The 18,752-nt window shown below is 47.4% G+C and overlaps 1 protein-coding gene across 1 annotated transcript; it reads right to left on the minus strand.

The window, feature by feature from the left end:
* Window positions 1-8,073: 8,073 nt before the first annotated feature.
* On the minus strand, window positions 8,074-13,306 carry LOC139582320 (uncharacterized). Its single transcript, XM_071412313.1, has 5 exons — window positions 12,721-13,306; window positions 12,404-12,532; window positions 11,408-12,187; window positions 8,245-11,337; window positions 8,074-8,099 (listed from the first exon to the last, which is right to left on the minus strand). Exons 1-4 carry the CDS (start codon window positions 13,304-13,306, stop codon window positions 9,032-9,034), a joined length of 3,801 nt encoding a protein of 1,266 aa, XP_071268414.1. The 3' UTR covers window positions 8,074-8,099; window positions 8,245-9,031.
* Between the last annotated feature and the right edge of the window lie 5,446 nt (window positions 13,307-18,752).

Genomic DNA, 18,752 nt, shown 5'->3' on the forward strand with positions numbered 1-18,752 from the left:
AGAAGAGGGGGAAAGCCGGTGGAGGCAGGTAGAGGCAGGTGGAGGCAGGGGAGAGGAGGGTGAAGGAAGGTGGAGGCAGGTGGAGGCAGGTGAAGACAGGTGGATACAGGGGGAGGCAGGGGAGAGGAGGGGTAGACAGAGTGATCCCGTCCCACAGACATGCACTCAGGGGGTGGATACACAGATGAGCCATGGACGACAGGTCGGGGCTGCTTTTTGGAGGTCATGGTTAGTTGGGGGGGGGGGGGGGGGTTGATAACAGGTGGGCACACACACACACACACACACACACACACACACACACACACACACACACACACACACACACACACACACACACACACACACACACACACACACACACACACACACACACACACACACACACACTCTGTCCTGTGACAGGACTAGTATATTACACTCTGAGATGAATCCAGTCATGAATGCTGATTAGATCAGCTGTGAGCTTTAATTACTTTGCTTTGATGTAGGTACTGTGGGGGATACTATAGCAGTAAGGCCACTGGGGTTTTAAAGACCCTGGAGAGGATGGACTTCTTTTTTAGGGCCTCACCTGTCTTTTTTACCAGTCATCATGTTCCAGCTGATGAGATGCAGACAGTACATACTCATATCACAAGCTTGGACCGCAAATAACCTTTTCAAAATAGCTTTTGGCTCTCTGTTGCATTTCATTTAACCTGATTAAAAAAATATATTTAACCGCCTTTTTGTCCAAATGCTGTTATTGGTGTTACTGTGAGTGTGAAAAAAGGCTGGTGCATATTTGGCTCCAACCAATCCCAATCGGAGTCTATCTTCAGCAGAGAGGAAGAGGTGAAGAGGGCTTACTCAGCCTCAAAATCTGTCCACGCGAGAATAAAGCATGAAGCAGACCAAGTGAGGATTTTTTGTCTGGAGGTCAATGAGAGTGTCGCATTTAGTCAACATAAAGTTTTGCTAATTGCTAATTTGCTAAGTGATGCTTACTTGAGTGAACAGAAGTTTCGTAATATTTAGGTTGTTGCGAATGTACTGATATAAGTCACACATGGCATCCCGGGCAACTTTGAGAAAAACGATTTGATATATTTTGCCTGTTGTTGACATGCGTATCTGCCCTCTCATTGGCTAGAATGGTCCCACTTGCTCTCGTCTCCTCCTGACTGCATTCTGCCATTGCTTAAATGTATTCCCATTGTTAGAGAAGACAGTCCAATATCTTTTCAATATAATAGATCATGTTTGTCTTTAGTCACGTGCCACACAATGTTCTGTTCTGAGAAGCAGCTTACAGAAAATTAAATCATCCATTCCCAGAGGTCTGCAGGACAACAACAACAACAACGACAAATGTCACAGAGGGTTCCGCTCTCATCCACAGTTCCAATGGCTTCATCCATTCCTCTAATTAATACAAACATGTTTCCTACAGTGTTTGAGTTTATCTTCTATAAAACTAGATTTCCACTCTACTTTGAGGCATAGATATTCTCCTTGTTGAAATAGACTGTTGAAGTAGATGTGGACAGTTCTGTCTCGTGCATTTCCTTGTGTAGTCAGAGGAGGGCACTGCTTAAGAGGGCGACCGCATGCTCTCAGTTGATGATCAATTTGGTGTGTGTGTTAATGTGTGTGTCCCTATGTGTATGCGTGTGTTTATGTGTGTGTTTGTGTGTGTGTGTGTGTGTGTGCGTGTGGGTGTGTTTATGTGTGTGTGTCTGTGTGTGTTTGTGTCTGTGTGTGCGTCTGTGCGTCTGTCTGTATTTCTATGTGCGTGTGTTTACGTGTGTGTGTGTGTGTGTGTGTGTGTGTGTGTGTGTGTGTGTGTGTGTGTGTGTGTGTGTGTGTGTGTGTGTGTGTGTGTGTGTGTCTGTGTGTGTGTCTGTGTTGGGGGAAGGGTGATGGTAAATACAGATGTAGGTATGAATATATGGTCAGTACAACGACAATATACTGTAATAACCACATGCCAACAAACAACATTACACTCTCTCTCTTCCAGGTCATACAGGGTGCGTTGTATCAGGCTGTTAGGTGTCTCTGTTGTGCTATACATTACAATAAGTAACATAGACAGACTAGCACAAACATTATGCTAATAATCCAATGATTATGTTAATTCATTTGTACTAGTCGAGTGCTGGGATAGCGTTTTAGTATGACTATTAATATGATCACTACCAGTTAGATCACATGGGATAAACATGCTCTTTATAGAGAGAGAGAGAGAGAGAGAGAGAGAGAGAGAGAGAGAGAGAGAGAGAGAGAGAGAGAGAGAGAGAGAGAGAGAGAGAGAGAGAGAGAGAGAGAGAGAGAGAGAGAGAGAGAGAGAGAGAGAGAGGGTGTTGGGGTATGTTTGAAGGTGTTGAGTGGTTTTTGGCAATGCACAGTTTACAAAGAATTTGCAGGTGATGTACGTGTTGTTCTAGAGTAGAGAGTGTTCCAGAGTAGAGAGTGTTTCAGGGTAGAGAGTGTTCCAGAGTAGAGAGTGTTCCAGAGTAGAGTGTTCCAGAGTAGAGAGTGTTCCAGAGTAGAGAGTGTTCCAGAGTACAGTGTTCCAGAGTAGAGAGTGTTCCAGAGTAGAGAGTGTTCCAGGGTAGAGAGTGTTCCAGAGTAGAGAGTGTTCCGGAGTAGAGAGTGTTCCAGGGTAGAGAGTGTTCCAGAGTAGAGAGTGTTCCAGAGTACAGTGTTCCAGAGTAGAGAGTGTTCCAGAGTAGAGAGTGTTCCAGAGCATAGAGTGTTTAAGAGTAGAGAGTGTTTCAGCGTAGAGTAGAGAGTGTTCCAGAGTAGAGAGTGTTCCAGAGTAGAGAGTGTTCCAGAGTAGAGGATGTTCCAGAGTAGAGAGAGTTCCAGAGTACAGAGTGTTCCAGGGTAGAGAGTGTTCCAGAGTAGAGAGTGTTCCAGAGTAGAGAGAGTTCCAGAGTAGAGAGTGTTCCAGAGCAGAGAGTGTTCCAGAGTAGAGAGTGTTCCAGAGTAGAGAGTGTTCCAGAGTAGAGGATGTTCCAGAGTAGAGAGTGTTCCAGAGTACAGAGTGTTCCAGGGTAGAGAGTGTTCCAGAGTAGAGAGTGTTCCAGAGTAGAGAGAGTTCCAGCTTAGAGAGTGTTCCAGAGTAGAGTGTGTTCCAAATGACTACTGGAAGTGTCTGCGGTGGGAAGGTGCAAGTTACCTGAAACATATTTAATCTCTCAATGTTCATCTCAAAGTGCACCAAATCCACACATTAAGCTGTTGAAATTCTTTTTTTTGCACCGGACCTCTCTACTGGCTTTTGGCGGAGCCCTGAATGTCTTCCAATCCTAGAAACGCCCCTCACAATGTCAAGTCAGTAGCTCCAACTTTGGCATGGATTAATCATGATAGAGCTGTCAGAACCCTGACCAGAGTTAGCATGAAAACTTGAGCAGACAGGAGGTAATATTGAACGTCCAGATGGTTGTAGAGCAGAGACAGACATCCAGTGGCCATGTTGGCTTTATCTTTAATTCACATCCTCTCAGGCGCTCCTCGCCACATTGTTAGACATTCCTCTTGGGAGCTGGAAGCCACGCAAGTTGCAGCTATTTAAATATGGAGAGTTAAATAAGTTTAGTTAGTGTCAGTTTGCCTGGCACCCTAGCTAATGCATCTGTACAGTACATTGTAATGATATAGTGCTTCTTATGGGAAGGCTTTTCTCAGAATTGAAGATGACTTTCGGGGAGACGTTGCCAAGAAGTTGATGGTGATTCTCAGAAAGGCAGTATGGCTTACGCATCGCTGGTTCCAATAGCCTTATAACAACAATACAGTATTGGATTCATTTGTAAACTGTAAATCTTTATTGATACATTCATAAAACAAAATCAATCTTGGATGAATGTTTTTTTTATCATATAATTCCTTTTCTGGTTTTTGACTACCAAAACAGCTCAAATAGACAAGTGACAGGTCAATATCTAAAAGCCCAGCTGTAGACATACCCAAAACCAGGGGTCCAGATGTAGGCTCCAGAGACCCAGAGTTCCAGGGGCCTCATGCCCAGGACTCAGACATCCCATCCTGGAGAGGTCTTGCCTGGTACCCCCTCCAGATGGCCAGGGCTCCGTGGTTGTTCCATCTGGCACTGAGAGAGCGAAGGTGATGAAAGATTTAGGGATTGGGACTCACTCATCTGTTATCGATTATGCTGCAGATGTGCATGTGTATTTGTGGCATTTTGATTGACGGGGGAGAAGCAGACTGGACAAAAGCACAGCACATGAACTCACAATGTCAAGTTGGCAACCCCACAAATAGACATTGGCACTGAGGCCTATGACGATGCTATCTAGTTTATTGCTGGATAAACTTTTCAGAGATTCAAATGTGAATATTGGTGGAATACTTAATGTTGACTTACTTTCCATCAAACTTTGTAAACTTGGAAGGACCCGATTGGGCTCAGAAAATTCCATGCGCATTCACATTTCAGGAGCAACTGACAAACACATGTAAATGTGTTGGCGACAGGTTTGAAAAAGGCAAAATGAGGCGGTGCCCATCTTTTCAGATCAGTCATGTGTCACAAAGCCAGAGCTCCACTGCTCCACAGAGCCAGGGTAACCTTAATAATTAAGGTACACTTTTATAATGCATTTCTAATTTCCTACCAGACTGAAAAGCTTTATTGTGGAGTGGCTGACAACAAACCCACCCCCTGAATGGAGCTGACTCCTGGGCTTCCACTAAACTGGTCATGAATGCACAAACCATCTGTTTTGCTGGCCGTTTGTCAATGCGAGCGTGGCGGTGGCAGCTGTCGGAGTGGTCCCGGGTTTGAATGATGGAGCACAGGACCTTTGTTTAGCACTGTGGCGGTGGCAGTGTGATGGCGGTGTGAGCTCTCTGTGACTCGGCCCACTCACACCGGCCAGGCCAGCACCCAACACCATGCAGGAGAGACGGCTGCTATTATCAGCCTCACCAGTCAGTTCTGACGTCGCCATAGAGATGAAGAGAGAGAAGGAGGGAGGGAAAGAGAGAGAGGAAGAGAGAGAGGAAGGGAGGGAAAGAGAGAGAGAGAGGAAGAGAGAGAGGAAGGGAGGGAAAGAGAGAGGGGAAGAGAGAGAGGAAGGGAGGGAAAGAGAGAGAGGAAGAGAGAGAGGAAGGGAGGGAAAGAGAGAGAGAGGAAGAGAGAGAGGCAGGGAGGGAAAGAGAGAGAGGAAGAGAGAGAGGAAGGGAGGGAAAGAGAGAGAGAGGAAGAGAGAGAGGAAGGGAGGGAAAGAGAAAGAGAGGAAGAGAGAGAGGGAGGGAAAGCGAGAGAGGAAGAGAGAGAGGGAGGGAAAGAGAGAGAGGAAGAGAGAGAGGAAGGGAGAGAGGGAGGGAAAGAGAGAGAGGAAGAGAGAGAGGAAGGGAGAGAGGGAGGGAAAGAGAGAGAGGAAGAGAGAGAGGGAGGGAAAGAGGGAGAGGAAGAGAGAGAGGAAGGGAGAGAGGGAGGGAGGGAAAGAGAGAGAGGAAGAGAGAGAGGGAGGGAAAGAGAGAGAGGAAGAGAGAGAGGGAGGGAAAGAGAGAGAGGAAGAGAGAGAGGAAGGGAGGGAAAGAGAGAGAGGAAGAGAGAGAGAGAGGGAGGGAAAGAGAGAGAGAGAGGAAGAGAGAGAGAGAGAGAGAGGGAGGGAAAGAGAGAGAGGAAGAGAGAGATGACAGAGAGACAGGATAAAGATAAGAATAGATAGACCAGGGATCATCAACTAGTTTCAGCAGCGGGCCGATTTTTTCTTGAGTGGAGGGTCAGCAGACCGGAACATAATTATAATAATAATTTGTAGACTGCAAATTGACATCAAGAAGCCTAAACAGATATACAATTTGACAAAAACAGAATCTCTTCAAACTTTGCTTACATTTGTATATCGACCACATGTACAGTATTATGTGTGGGAATATTTTGGAACAGATTTCCTTGGAGCTGATTTGCTGGTGTTTCTACAGTCTTTGTGTCCAACAATCTGTTTGCTCAAAAAAGTTAGGGTGCCAAATAAAATTACCCGTGGATAAAATTCATCCTGCAGGCCGCCAGTTGGGGAACCCAGAGATAGAGCATACTAAACAAGTAAAGGTAGATGGCTGGTGTGTATTGTGTTTGGTGTTTGTGCTGGTGAATGAGGATGTGGGGCATTGTGCTGGGGCCAATCTGTAGCTTAGCGGGTGAGGTTATCACGAGCCAGAGTCTGAGGGGTGAGTGCCAGAGGGCTCAGAGGAGAAGGGTGAATGCCAGAGGGCTCAGAGGAGAAGGGTGAATGCCAGAGGGCTCAGAGGAGAGGGGAGAGGAGCCAGCAGGGTTGAGGCATGGGAGAGAGAAGGGAAGAGAGAGATAGGGCAAAGAGATAGGGCAGAGAAGGACATATAACGAGAGACAGGAAGGTCAATGGAGCCATAGGTCTGGGACTGGGGTTCTGGTTCAGAGACAGAAGGGAGGAAGGGAGAACTGAGGCTCATAAACTTGGAGATGAAAGACAGGTAGAAGCAGAGCAAGGCCCAGACAAGATTGAATTTGGCACTGAGGATGGGGCAGGGAGGTCTGAGAGAGAGAGAGAAGAAAGGAAAACGGGCAGTGATGGGAAGGATGGAGAGAGATAGAGAAGGCCAAAGAAGGCTGGGACAAAGACTTAGTATTACACACTTTGAATATAATCATGTCCTGGCAGCCTCGCCACAATCTGCCCGCATATTTCCACATTTAAAAAAGGCCAGCACCGGGTAAACACAGCATATTGGAGCGTAATTTAATTCTTATCATGTACACACGCTCTCCTCACTTTATTTATCTCCTTCAAGTCTGTCGCCTTTTTTTTTTTAAAGGAAAATTACACCCTAGGATTGTCCTTTCTCCTAATTAGATATCACTTATATTTTGTATCAATGACCCGTGATCTGTGCCACATATATAGGATATCACAGTGACCTAGTTGCATAAATTTGGCTGGCTGAGGCACTTGACCGGAAAGAAAAGCCAATCTGTGATTTGAGGAAACAGGACCAACCTGTCTGGATGGGTTTGTGTGTGAGGTCATGTGTGGCAGTTCACAGTCCTACAGAAACACACACACACACTATTCAACAAAGCACTTTAATGATCACTCTGCATTATAGTTTCAGTGGTTGTTTCAGGAACTAAGCTGAATTATATATTATTTTCATCTGTAGAGTTTTTCATTTTAATTTGTATTGAGTAATACATTGTTTTGATTGAAAAAAAACATTAAACTTTATCAGTAAATGTTTTATACTCCCCACATTCCTGTGCTATGTGTAATGCTATTCCCTTAAAACATCCCTCCACTCCTCTCACCAACTCCTCAGACAAACAATAGCCGGCAGCACCTGCCCATCCCTGTGACTCAATACAAATGCGAGGCTCTTTCACATGCACAGGATGATCATGTAGAAGGGTTGAGAGGAGGAGGAGCTGATAACTCTTCTCTCTCCATCCCTCCTTTGTGTCAGTGTGTTGTTCCTGATCACCAACTCGAGGCCTCATTGGAGGCTAATTGCAGAGAAGGAATGGCTTTAATTGTTGTCAGGAGTTTAATGAAGTGAAATGCATGTTGTCTTCTCGTCACAGGACTATACAAGTGTGGTGAATAAAAGTCACGTGGAATTTCACTTTCTTTGTGTGCAAACCAGGAGCATATGCTGTGGTTTGATTTTTAAATGCATTATTTCACCCAATTTACTTATTGATAAAAATGTTTTGCTTAACAGATCATAGAACACCATTAAGACTACAATATATTACATAAAGAAAAATCAGCATTTCAATGTTTAAACCTGCTTTCTTTTTGAATACTTCAGACATTTAAAAAGTCTCTGACACAATAGAACCAGCTCCAGTCTAGGCTATGTTCCTTCTCACATAACAACACTGATTTAGCTACACGGATGGCTGCTAGTGCTGCTAGTGCTGCTAGTGCTGCAGGTGCTGCTAGTGCTGCTAGTGCTGCTAGTGCTGCAGGTGCTGCTAGTGCTGCTAGTGCTGCTAGTGCTGCTGTAACAGATGTATAGTGTACTCTCCATGCGTTGTGTTTTAAAATAATAAATCACTTCGGCCAGTGGTCCCAGTTGAGCATCATTTATTTCTGCTGTGGTTAAATGGGAAACAGCACGTTAGTTGTGCAGGACTTAACAGTGATGATGGCTGTCGATGGCAAAATCCCTCGCATCACATTTTCATACTGGGTGAACAAAATACAAAAATACAATACAAAATATAACATGTGTAAATACCTGTGGTTAAATGGGAAACAGCACGTTAGTTGTGCAGGACTTAACAGTGATGATGGCTGTCGATGGCAAAATCTGTAGCATGAAGACAACTGTGTTAGCCGTGGCTTATGTGACCATGACATCGGTGTATGCTAGCTAACACAATTATTTACAGCAATCATATGCCAAAGCACATCCCAGAAAGCCCCTCAATCCCTAACAGGTACCATATAACCACACATGTATAAAATCAGTAACGTACAGCAAATTTGTACACATTGTAAAATAGAAAATAGAAAACAGTATTCAGAACGTGACCTACCCCTCGCATCACATTTTCATACTGGGAAGACCTGACGTTCGCGATCTCCCCCTATCTGCAAGCGGGGCCAATCACAACACCCCTTATTGTCATCAGAGTTGAACTAACCAATAAGAATGCTTGAACATCAAATACACATTTCTTTAGAGGCAAGTGGAAACATAACCAACCCTGTTACATTCTCCCCTGCTGAATTACACTTGCATACTACAAAGAAACTAAATGAGGTATGCAATACCTTGCAATACATATGTCACCAAATATTCCAGTGCAAAGACTATTCTCTAAAGAGAATTAGGGGAATTCAAAGACCCCGTAGGAAAACATGCCTGTTACATGTTCAGTACACTCAGTGACAATAAGAACCTCAGACAGAAAAAAAAAAAAACCTTGGCCTACATGACCCCTGACCCATTACCTCTATAGGGTCTCTTGAAAGTTAAAAGTAAAAAAAAAAAAATGTGGCTATAGACTTGGATTCTAATCCTACACCCACACAGGTACTCTAATGAATTCTGTATGAAAAACCCTCTGTGTCTGCATAGTCTCAATGAGTCTCACTGGGCGTTTCCTAACTCGACCAGCCCCTGACCTGACAGTCCTAACAGAGTTATCATTACGTTTAACCTGTTCAACTACCACCACCATTGGTGGGTCACTGTCCACAGTCGATGGGTAGTCAAGGTCAAGGGTTCTGTGACTGTTGCTGGAACTTGTGGCATCTTCAGAATGCCTTTCTTCCTCAGAGGGTTCGGACATTTCTTCTCCAAAGGTTACCTCTGACATGCTTGTGCCACCAGTGGCACCCTCAGACGCCAGTGGCCCATCTTCCAGCACATCTAGGGTCTCTTTTTCAGAGGGCTCCGACTGTGTTTCCTCCGAGGTCTGTTCTGATACCCACACACTAGTCCTCTCACCGATGTCCATTTCTGGTATATCATTCATGGATGAGTCCTCCATCTCCTCACTCGGATCCTCACGGTCTCCCGTATTAGGTGTCTCTAAGGCAGTGTCAGGGAGAGGCAAAAAGTTTACAGGCATTATCAGATTACGGTGGACCGTTTTCTCCTGGCCAGTCGACATGTTCTGTATCTTGAAGATGTGGATGTCACTATTCTTCTCCGTAACAATATAGAGGTTGTTCTCCCAGCGATCCGCCAGCTTCCTCTTTCCACGTTCACCCTTATTCGCCAGCAGCACCCGATCACCGACCTCCACTGGAGCTCCTCTGATCTTCCTGTTGTAGAGGCCCGCATGCCTCTTCAGCTGTTTGGTTGCCGACAACTGTACAGTCTCCATGGCCTCCCTCAGGTCTCTCGTCAGGGACTTGACGTACTCATCATAGTCTACAACATTTGAGTCTTGTAGCACCGTACCAAACATCATGTCGACAGGCAGACGTGGGGTTCTCCCAAACATCAACTGGAAAGGGGCGTGGCCCGTGGTTTCATGGACTGTACAGTTGTAGGCGAAAGTCAACGACTTCAGCTTCTGGGGCCACCTGTGCTTCGCTCTCGTAGGTAAAGCCCTGATCATGTTTCCCAGCGTTCTATTGAACCTTTCGACTCCCCCGTTCCCCATCGGATGGTAGGGAGTTGTGTGCGACTTCTGGACTCCTGCAGCGCTCAACAACTCAGCAATCAATTTACTTTCAAAGTTGGCCCCTTGGTCGGAGTGGATACGACGAGGAAAACCATACACACAGAAGATGTTGTTCCACAGCTGAAGGGCCACCGCTTTAGCTGATTGGTTCGGACACAAGAAGGCATGGGCCATCTTAGTAAAATGATCAGTGACGACCAGAACATCCAAGGACTTGTTGTTGGAGTCTTCAGCAGACCAGAAGTCCACACACACCAACTCGAGGGGCTCAGTCGTGATGATGTTCTCCAGTGGAGCTCTGGCCTCTGGCTCGGGGGCCTTACTGAACACACACCTCTTGCAGGTCTTGACATACTCTCTCACATCCGACTCCAGACCATGCCAGAAGAACCTCTGTCTCGTCAAGTACAACGTCCGCTGTTGCCCCTGATGACCGGCTTCATCGTGGACACCCTTCAAAACTGTCGCCCTCATTGAGGTGGGTACTACATACTGGTACGTCTTCCTCTTTGACAGCAAACTTTTGGTAACGCGATATAGTACACCCATTTTCAGAGTGAGCTTCTCCCAGGTCTTCAGAATCCGTAGAGCCTCGATTGGTTCATGGCCACGTTCCCTCCTAGAAGGTCTACGGCCCCTGTCCACGTAGAATACAACTCTGGCGAGTGCATCATCCTGGCGCTGCTTTGATATCAGGTCGTCACGGGACAGCACTCTCACATCTGACATCTCAGATGGCACCAGTGACTGAGTGAGCTGAGGCAGTAGCAGCGCACAGTTCTGTAGACCAGCCTCCTCTTGCGACCTCAGGACTGCTGACACCGCTTCCTTTGACAGTGAACCAGGAGAAGGATAGGAGGTAGTTTGGCAGTCCATGACAATTTCACAGGCATCTGCCTCAATTGACGGTGAGCAGCTTTCGAGGTCGAATGGGTGGTTCGACCAGCGGAACACATCTTGCACCTTCTCAGCATGTACTCCCGCAGCTTCTTCCAGCAAGGCCTTGTATGGAACCCTTGTGATGCGGTGGAGAGCGCTCGGCTGCACAAATGGCTGTCTACTGAGTCTGATGCGATGGACATATCCAGTAGCCTTCCCGCAATCTAGTTTGTTCCGGGAGAAGATACACTCGTAGCGGGCTATTAGCTGAACTAGCCGGGCCTTACACTGTTGCGACAACTGAGTTAGGGCTAGGTGACATCGACAACTGAGTGGACTCAATGTCAATGTCACCTAGCCCTAACTCGTGCAACACCTCACTTGTCACTCTGTGCGGTTTTACGGCACTGTCAACGGTCAAGCTATCTCCACTACCATTGTCAAAGTCTTGATTGGCATCCATTTTGTGTACCTGCTGCACCAGGGGGACCGGTTCGACAGTGGGCCCATCTATGTAGTCAGTGTCAAAGTCCTCTAATGCCATGCAAGGAAAAACATCCGCTATCTTGGCATTGCGTCTCACTGTTACTGGCTTTGGTGAGGGATTGATAACTTTGACAGGGACCCAGCCATCGCTCCACAACGTCGCTACTGTTCTCCCCACTAGAATGTTTTTCGGTCTTGAGCGCGCCCTCGTAGGCTCAATAACGACAGCACTGCCCGCAGATACATTTTGAGGCGTACACAACCGGCCCCAGACTAAATGTTCCTGCATGGGCTCCAATGTGACCGCCCGCTTCAGCCTTACCGTGCCCACTCTTTCCGGCACTTCTGTCCCTTTCCATCTCTCTACATTAGCCAGCAGACGGAACAGTTTGTCATCTCCATTGTGTTCAGATGATGACATCTTCTCCCAGAAGTCACCGGTCGTCTTCAGCTCCCTGATGAGGTGTTTTATCACGTTGCTGCCTAGGATGAGCTCATCACGTTGGCCATCCACTACTAGAACAGGGACAGAGAGGCTGCTGCCATACACAGACAGATTCAATTCACACACACCTACAGGCTTGGTCTTCAACCCCCCGCAGCCAACCAACACCACTTCAGTCGGACTGAGGGAGCCACTCTTGAGCACACCTGCTTTCTCAAGGCGTGGCACCACTGTAGAGCTCAATGTGCATGCCATAGAACCGCTGTCAATCATAGCGCTCACCTCTATAACATCCCCCAGTAACACACTAGTATAGAAGAGTTCATCGTTGTGGAGCACTCTCTGTGTATTTTGCATAATGACTTTTTCGTTCGGCTTGACTTCATCACAAACACTTGAATATATTGACTCCAAATCTACAACACTATCGAATTGGGGCACCTCACAAGGCCCAGCACTTCCCCCTACCCAGTGCGGGCCAGCTAGTTTTCCTGCCGCTGTGTCGTGTTGCTGTTTGATGGAGCGACGGGAGTTACCGATGAAGTGCGAGGACATTCCCGACGTGTGTGCCCAGCCTGATAACAGAGGAAGCATAGGTGGTTAGAATAACAATGATCCATTGTGCTGTGATTCGCATCCCCACACACTTTGCATTGCAAAGGCGGGTTCTCCCTTCTGGGCTTCCTCTGGAAACGTTTATTATAGCCGCCTACAGGTTGCAGAGGCCTCTGCTCCAAGACCCGTTCAAGCATGTCCATCACACGATCCAATGCCTCGGATGAGCCATTTGTGGGCTGCTGCAAGGGGTCCGGGCAGTTTGCAACAGCCGACACTGGCCTACTTACTTCCTGCGTCAGTGTGGTGACCAGTGGGGCCAGCCGCAAGGGACTTGGAGCCTTACACTTCCTCTGGTACTCCTCCAGCCTGCCATGGACCTCCGCAGCCGTCCACTCATGCAATGGTTTGCACATGAATATCAATGACAGCTCTGGGTTCGGACAGTGCTTGATGAACATGACAGTCAGAACACGTGATGGATTGTCTAGCTCCTTGTTCTGCCTCTTCAAACAGTCCTCTGCCACCTCTATGGCTCTGTTCAGTCTGATCCAGTAATCAAATGGAGTCTCACCTTCCACTGGCAACGTAGAATAAACATCAGCTAGGGGCATGTCAGAGTTGATTGTGTCGCTAAAGTGATGCTTCAGAATGTCAAAAACCGGTCTAGGGCCCTGGCTTAAGTCAACTGGGTTACTGCGTAGGCTTACTCTTACCACGTCACGTGCCCGCCCTGTCAGCTTACCCAAAACTTCATCTGACCTCTCCTGCCCACCATAGCCCTTCTTCTGCATGTACACTAACATAGTCTCCTCCCATTCATGCACTGTGCATTCCTCTGAACCATCCCCCCTGAAACACGCTGGTTCCCTGACATCATTTTTCACCACTACATTTAGACTAGAGCTGGCCCCAACCTTGGTACCACCAACATAATCAACCTTCTGTCCCACCCCATCTCCCATAGCCTTTGATTCCAAACAAGAGGCAATATTTTCACCTATTGAGTAACCTATCTGCTTAACAATGTCTGCCAGGAAATCCATAGAAACATCCTCCTTCCTAGGATTAGGTGAAACTGGCTCAAATGCACTGAGTTGAGGTAGCTCTAAATCATGTGGAAGGTGCACACTTGCCTGCGTAGTTGGCCTGGCCAGAGGTGTGGAAGTAACTGGAGAAATAGATGCCCCCCTACCCACTGGCAGTGAAGGGTTAAACATGAAAACTCCCCTACCTCTCCCAAAACTTTCAATTTTTAAAATATATATATATATTTTTTTTTGTAAATATTAAGTGCCCCAAAAAAATAAAAATGAAAATTATCACAATCAATATGAACACTTCTATAAAATCAGCTTGAACATAATGCACTCAAAATAAAAGTTCAGTAGTGGTTGTCTAACAAGGCCAAGAATCAACACAGAAAAGTAACAAGAAACGCCTTAATAAATAGTTGTCGCCACCGTGTGGTAGAAAATGGCATCACCCTCACGTTAATTGGCTTCCGAAGGTCACTAGCGTAACCGCACAATTACATCACTAAATAATCATAACATCAACACATACAACTAATAAACAGTATATTATATTCCCCACTCACTCATGCTACCAGGAGCTCCCTGAGAACTCCACTTGCGCAGAATGCAAAACCTAGACCTTAGGCGTGTATCAGCAACCACAGTACTTCTTGAAGCCGGGTCTCCGATCCCTCCACATGACGTCCAGCAAGACAAGAAGACGAGTCACGGCACCAGTGTAACAGATGTATAGTGTACTCTCCATGCGTTGTGTTTTAAAATAATAAATCACTTCGGCCAGTGGTCCCAGTTGAGCATCATTTATTTCTGCTGTGGTTAAATGGGAAACAGCACGTTAGTTGTGCAGGACTTAACAGTGATGATGGCTGTCGATGGCAAAATCCCTCGCATCACATTTTCATACTGGGTGAACAAAATACAAAAATACAATACAAAATATAACATGTGTAAATACCTGTGGTTAAATGGGAAACAGCACGTTAGTTGTGCAGGACTTAACAGTGATGATGGCTGTCGATGGCAAAATCTGTAGCATGAAGACAACTGTGTTAGCCGTGGCTTATGTGACCATGACATCGGTGTATGCTAGCTAACACAATTATTTACAGCAATCATATGCCAAAGCACATCCCAGAAAGCCCCTCAATCCCTAACAGGTACCATATAACCACACATGTATAAAATCAGTAACGTACAGCAAATTTGTACACATTGTAAAATAGAAAATAGAAAACAGTATTCAGAACGTGACCTACCCCTCGCATCACATTTTCATACTGGGAAGACCTGACGTTCGCGATCTCCCCCTATCTGCAAGCGGGGCCAATCACAACACCCCTTATTGTCATCAGAGTTGAACTAACCAATAAGAATGCTTGAACATCAAATACACATTTCTTTAGAGGCAAGTGGAAACATAACCAACCCTGTTACACTGCTAGTGCTGCTAGTGCTGCTAGTGCTGCTAGCTGACAATGCTGAGCCGAGCGTAGTCTGGTTTAACAGGAAGCACTCTCACAGTGGTGTTCTCTCCTCTCACAGTGGTGCTCTCTCCTCTCACAGTGGTGTTGTCTCCTCTCACAGTGGTGTTGTCTCCTCTCACAGTGGTGTTCTCTACTCTCACGGTGGTGTTCTCTCCTCTCACAGTGGTGTTCTCTCCTCTCACAGTGGTGTTCTCTCCTCTCAAAGTGGTGTTCTCTCCTCTCACGGTGGTGTTCTCTCCTCTCCTAATGGTGTTCTCTCCTCTCACAGTGGTGTTCTCTCCTCTCACGGTGGTGTTCTCTCCTCTCCTAATGGTGTTCTCTCCTCTCACAGTGGTGTTCTCTCCTCTCACAGTGGTGTTCTCTCCTCTCACAGTGGTGTTCTCTCCTCTCACAGTGGTGTTGTCTCTTCTCACAGTGGTGCTCTCTCCTCTCACGGTGGTGTTCTCTCCTCTCCTAATGGTGTTTTCTCCTCTCACAGTGGTGTTCTCTCCTCTCACAGTGGTGTTCTCTCCTCTCACGGTGGTGTTCTCTCCTCTCACAGTGGTGTTGTCTCTTCTCACAGTGGTGTTCTCTACTCTCACGGTGGTGTTCTCTCCTCTCACGGTGGTGTTGTCTCCTCTCACAGTGGTGTTGTCTCTTCTCACAGTGGTGTTCTCTACTCTCACGGTGGTGTTCTCTCCTCTCACGGTGGTGTTGTCTCCTCTCACAGTGGTGTTCTCTCCTCACACAGTGGTGTTGTCTCCTCTCACAGTGGTGTTCTCTCCTCTCACAGTGGTGTTCTCTCCTCTCACAGTGGTGTTCTCTCCTCTCACGGTGGTGTTCTCTCTTCTCACAGTGGTGTTGTCTCCTCTCACAGTGGTGTTCTCTACTCTCACGGTGGTGTTCTCTCCTCTCACAGTGGTGTTCTCTCCTCTCACAGTGGTGTTGTCTCCTCTCACAGTGGTGTTCTCTCCTCTCCTAATGGTGTTCTCTCCTCTCACAGTGGTGTTGTCTCTTCTCACAGTGGTGTTCTCTACTCTCACGGTGGTGTTCTCTCCTCTCACAGTGGTGTTCTCTCCTCTCACGGTGGTGTTCTCTCCTCTCACGGTGGTGTTCTCTCCTCTCACGGTGGTGTTCTCTCCTCTCACAGTGGTGTTCTCTCCTCTCACAGTGGTGTTCTCTCCTCTCACAGTGGTGTTCTCTCCTCTCACAGTGGTGTTCTCTCCTCTCACGGTGGTGTTCTCTCCTCTCACAGTGGTGTTCTCTCCTCTCACGGTGGTGTTCTCTCCTCTCACAGTGGTGTTGTCTCCTCTCACGGTGGTGTTCTCTCCTCTCACAGTGGTGTTCTCTCCTCTCACAGTGGTGTTCTCTCCTCTCACGGTGGTGTTCTCTCCTCTCACAGTGGTGTTGTCTCTTCTCACAGTGGTGTTCTCTACTCTCACGGTGGTGTTCTCTACTCTCACGGTGGTGTTCTCTCCTCTCACAGTGGTGTTGTCTCCTCTCACAGTGGTGTTCTCTCCTCTCACGGTGGTGTTCTCTACTCTCACAGTGGTGTTCTCTCCTCTCACAGTGGTGTTCTCTCCTCTCACAATGGTGTTCTCTACTCTCACGGTGGTGTTCTCTCCTCTCACAGTGGTGTTCTCTCCTCTCAAGGTGGTGTTCTCTCCTCTCACAGTGGTGTTCTCTCCTCTCACAGTGGTGTTCTCTCCTCTCAAGGTGGTGTTCTCTCTTCTCACGGTGGTGTTCTCTCTTCTCACAGTGGTGTTCTCTCCTCTCACGGTGGTGTTCTCTCCTCTCACGGTGGTGTTCTCTCTTCTCACAGTGGTGTTCTCTCCTCTCCTAATGGTGTTCTCTCCTCTCACGGTGGTGTTCTCTCCTCTCACGGTGGTGTTCTCTCTTCTCACAGTGGTGTTCTCTCCTAGTGGTGTTCTCTCCTCTCCTAATGGTGTTCTCTCCTCTCACAGCGGTGTTCTCTCCTCTCCTAATGGTGTTCTCTCCTCTCCTAATGGTGTTCTCTCCTCTCCTAATGGTGTTCTCTCCTCTCCAAATGGTGTTCTCTCCTCTCACAGTGGTGTTCTCTCCTCTCCTAATGGTGTTCTCTCCTCTCCTAATGGTGTTCTCTCCTCTCACAGCGGTGTTCTCTCCTCTCACAGTGGTGTTCTCTCCTCTCACGGTGGTGTTCTCTCCTCTCACAGTGGTGTTGTCTCTTCTCACAGTGGTGTTCTCTACTCTCACGGTGGTGTTCTCTACTCTCACGGTGGTGTTCTCTCCTCTCACAGTGGTGTTGTCTCCTCTCACAGTGGTGTTCTCTCCTCTCACGGTGGTGTTCTCTACTCTCACGGTGGTGTTCTCTCCTCTCACAGTGGTGTTCTCTCCTCTCACAGTGGTGTTCTCTCCTCTCACAGTGGTGTTCTCTACTCTCACGGTGGTGTTCTCTACTCTCACGGTGGTGTTCTCTCCTCTCACAGTGGTGTTCTCTCCTCTCAAGGTGGTGTTCTCTCCTCTCACAGTGGTGTTCTCTCCTCTCTTAATGGTGTTCTCTCCTCTCACAGTGGTGTTCTCTCCTCTCACGGTGGTGTTCTCTACTCTCACGGTGGTGTTCTCTCCTCTCACAGTGGTGTTCTCTCCTCTCACAGTGGTGTTCTCTCCTCTCACAATGGTGTTCTCTACTCTCACGGTGGTGTTCTCTCCTCTCACAGTGGTGTTCTCTCCTCTCAAGGTGGTGTTCTCTCCTCTCACAGTGGTGTTCTCTCCTCTCACAGTGGTGTTCTCTCCTCTCAAGGTGGTGTTCTCTCTTCTCACGGTGGTGTTCTCTCTTCTCACAGTGGTGTTCTCTCCTCTCACGGTGGTGTTCTCTCCTCTCACGGTGGTGTTCTCTCTTCTCACAGTGGTGTTCTCTCCTCTCCTAATGGTGTTCTCTCCTCTCACGGTGGTGTTCTCTCCTCTCACGGTGGTGTTCTCTCTTCTCACAGTGGTGTTCTCTCCTAGTGGTGTTCTCTCCTCTCCTAATGGTGTTCTCTCCTCTCACAGCGGTGTTCTCTCCTCTCCTAATGGTGTTCTCTCCTCTCCTAATGGTGTTCTCTCCTCTCCTAATGGTGTTCTCTCCTCTCCAAATGGTGTTCTCTCCTCTCACAGTGGTGTTCTCTCCTCTCCTAATGGTGTTCTCTCCTCTCCTAATGGTGTTCTCTCCTCTCACAGCGGTGTTCTCTCCTCTCACAGTGGTGTTCTCTCCTCTCACAGTGGTGTTCTCTCCTCTCCTAATGGTGTTCTCTCCTCTCCTAATGGTGTTCTCTCCTCTCCTAATGGTGTTCTCTCCTCTCCTAATGGTGTTCCTTCCTCTCACAGTGGTGTTCTCTCCTCTCCTAATGGTGTTCTCTCCTCTCACAATGGTGTTCTCTCCTCTCCTAATGGTGTTCTCTCCTCTCACAGTGGTGTTCTCTCCTCTCACAGCGGTGTTCTCTCCTCTCCTAATGGTGTTCTCTCCTCTCCTAATGGTGTTCTCTCCTCTCACAGCGGTGTTCTCTCCTCTCACAGTGGTGTTCTCTCCTCTCACGGTGGTGTTCTCTCCTCTCACAGTGGTGTTGTCTCTTCTCACAGTGGTGTTCTCTACTCTCACGGTGGTGTTCTCTACTCTCACGGTGGTGTTCTCTCCTCTCACAGTGGTGTTGTCTCCTCTCACAGTGGTGTTCTCTCCTCTCACGGTGGTGTTCTCTACTCTCACGGTGGTGTTCTCTCCTCTC

This window comes from Salvelinus alpinus, chromosome 8 (genome assembly GCF_045679555.1).
Source record: "Salvelinus alpinus chromosome 8, SLU_Salpinus.1, whole genome shotgun sequence".
In the NCBI taxonomy this organism is placed as follows: Eukaryota; Metazoa; Chordata; class Actinopteri; order Salmoniformes; family Salmonidae; genus Salvelinus; species Salvelinus alpinus.

Coding starts and splice junctions, on each gene's coding strand:
- LOC139582320 (XM_071412313.1), bottom strand. CDS start 13,306: ATGCAGAAGAAGGGCTATGGTGGGCAGGAGAGGTCAGATGAAGTTTTG. Junction 12,188..12,403: donor AGGGGGAAGTGCTGGGCCTT/GTGAGGTGCCCC, acceptor TGAGCTCTACAG/TGGTGCCACGCCTTGAGAAA. Junction 11,338..11,407: donor AAAACCGCACAGAGTGACAA/GTGAGGTGTTGC, acceptor GATGTCACCTAG/CCCTAACTCAGTTGTCGCAA.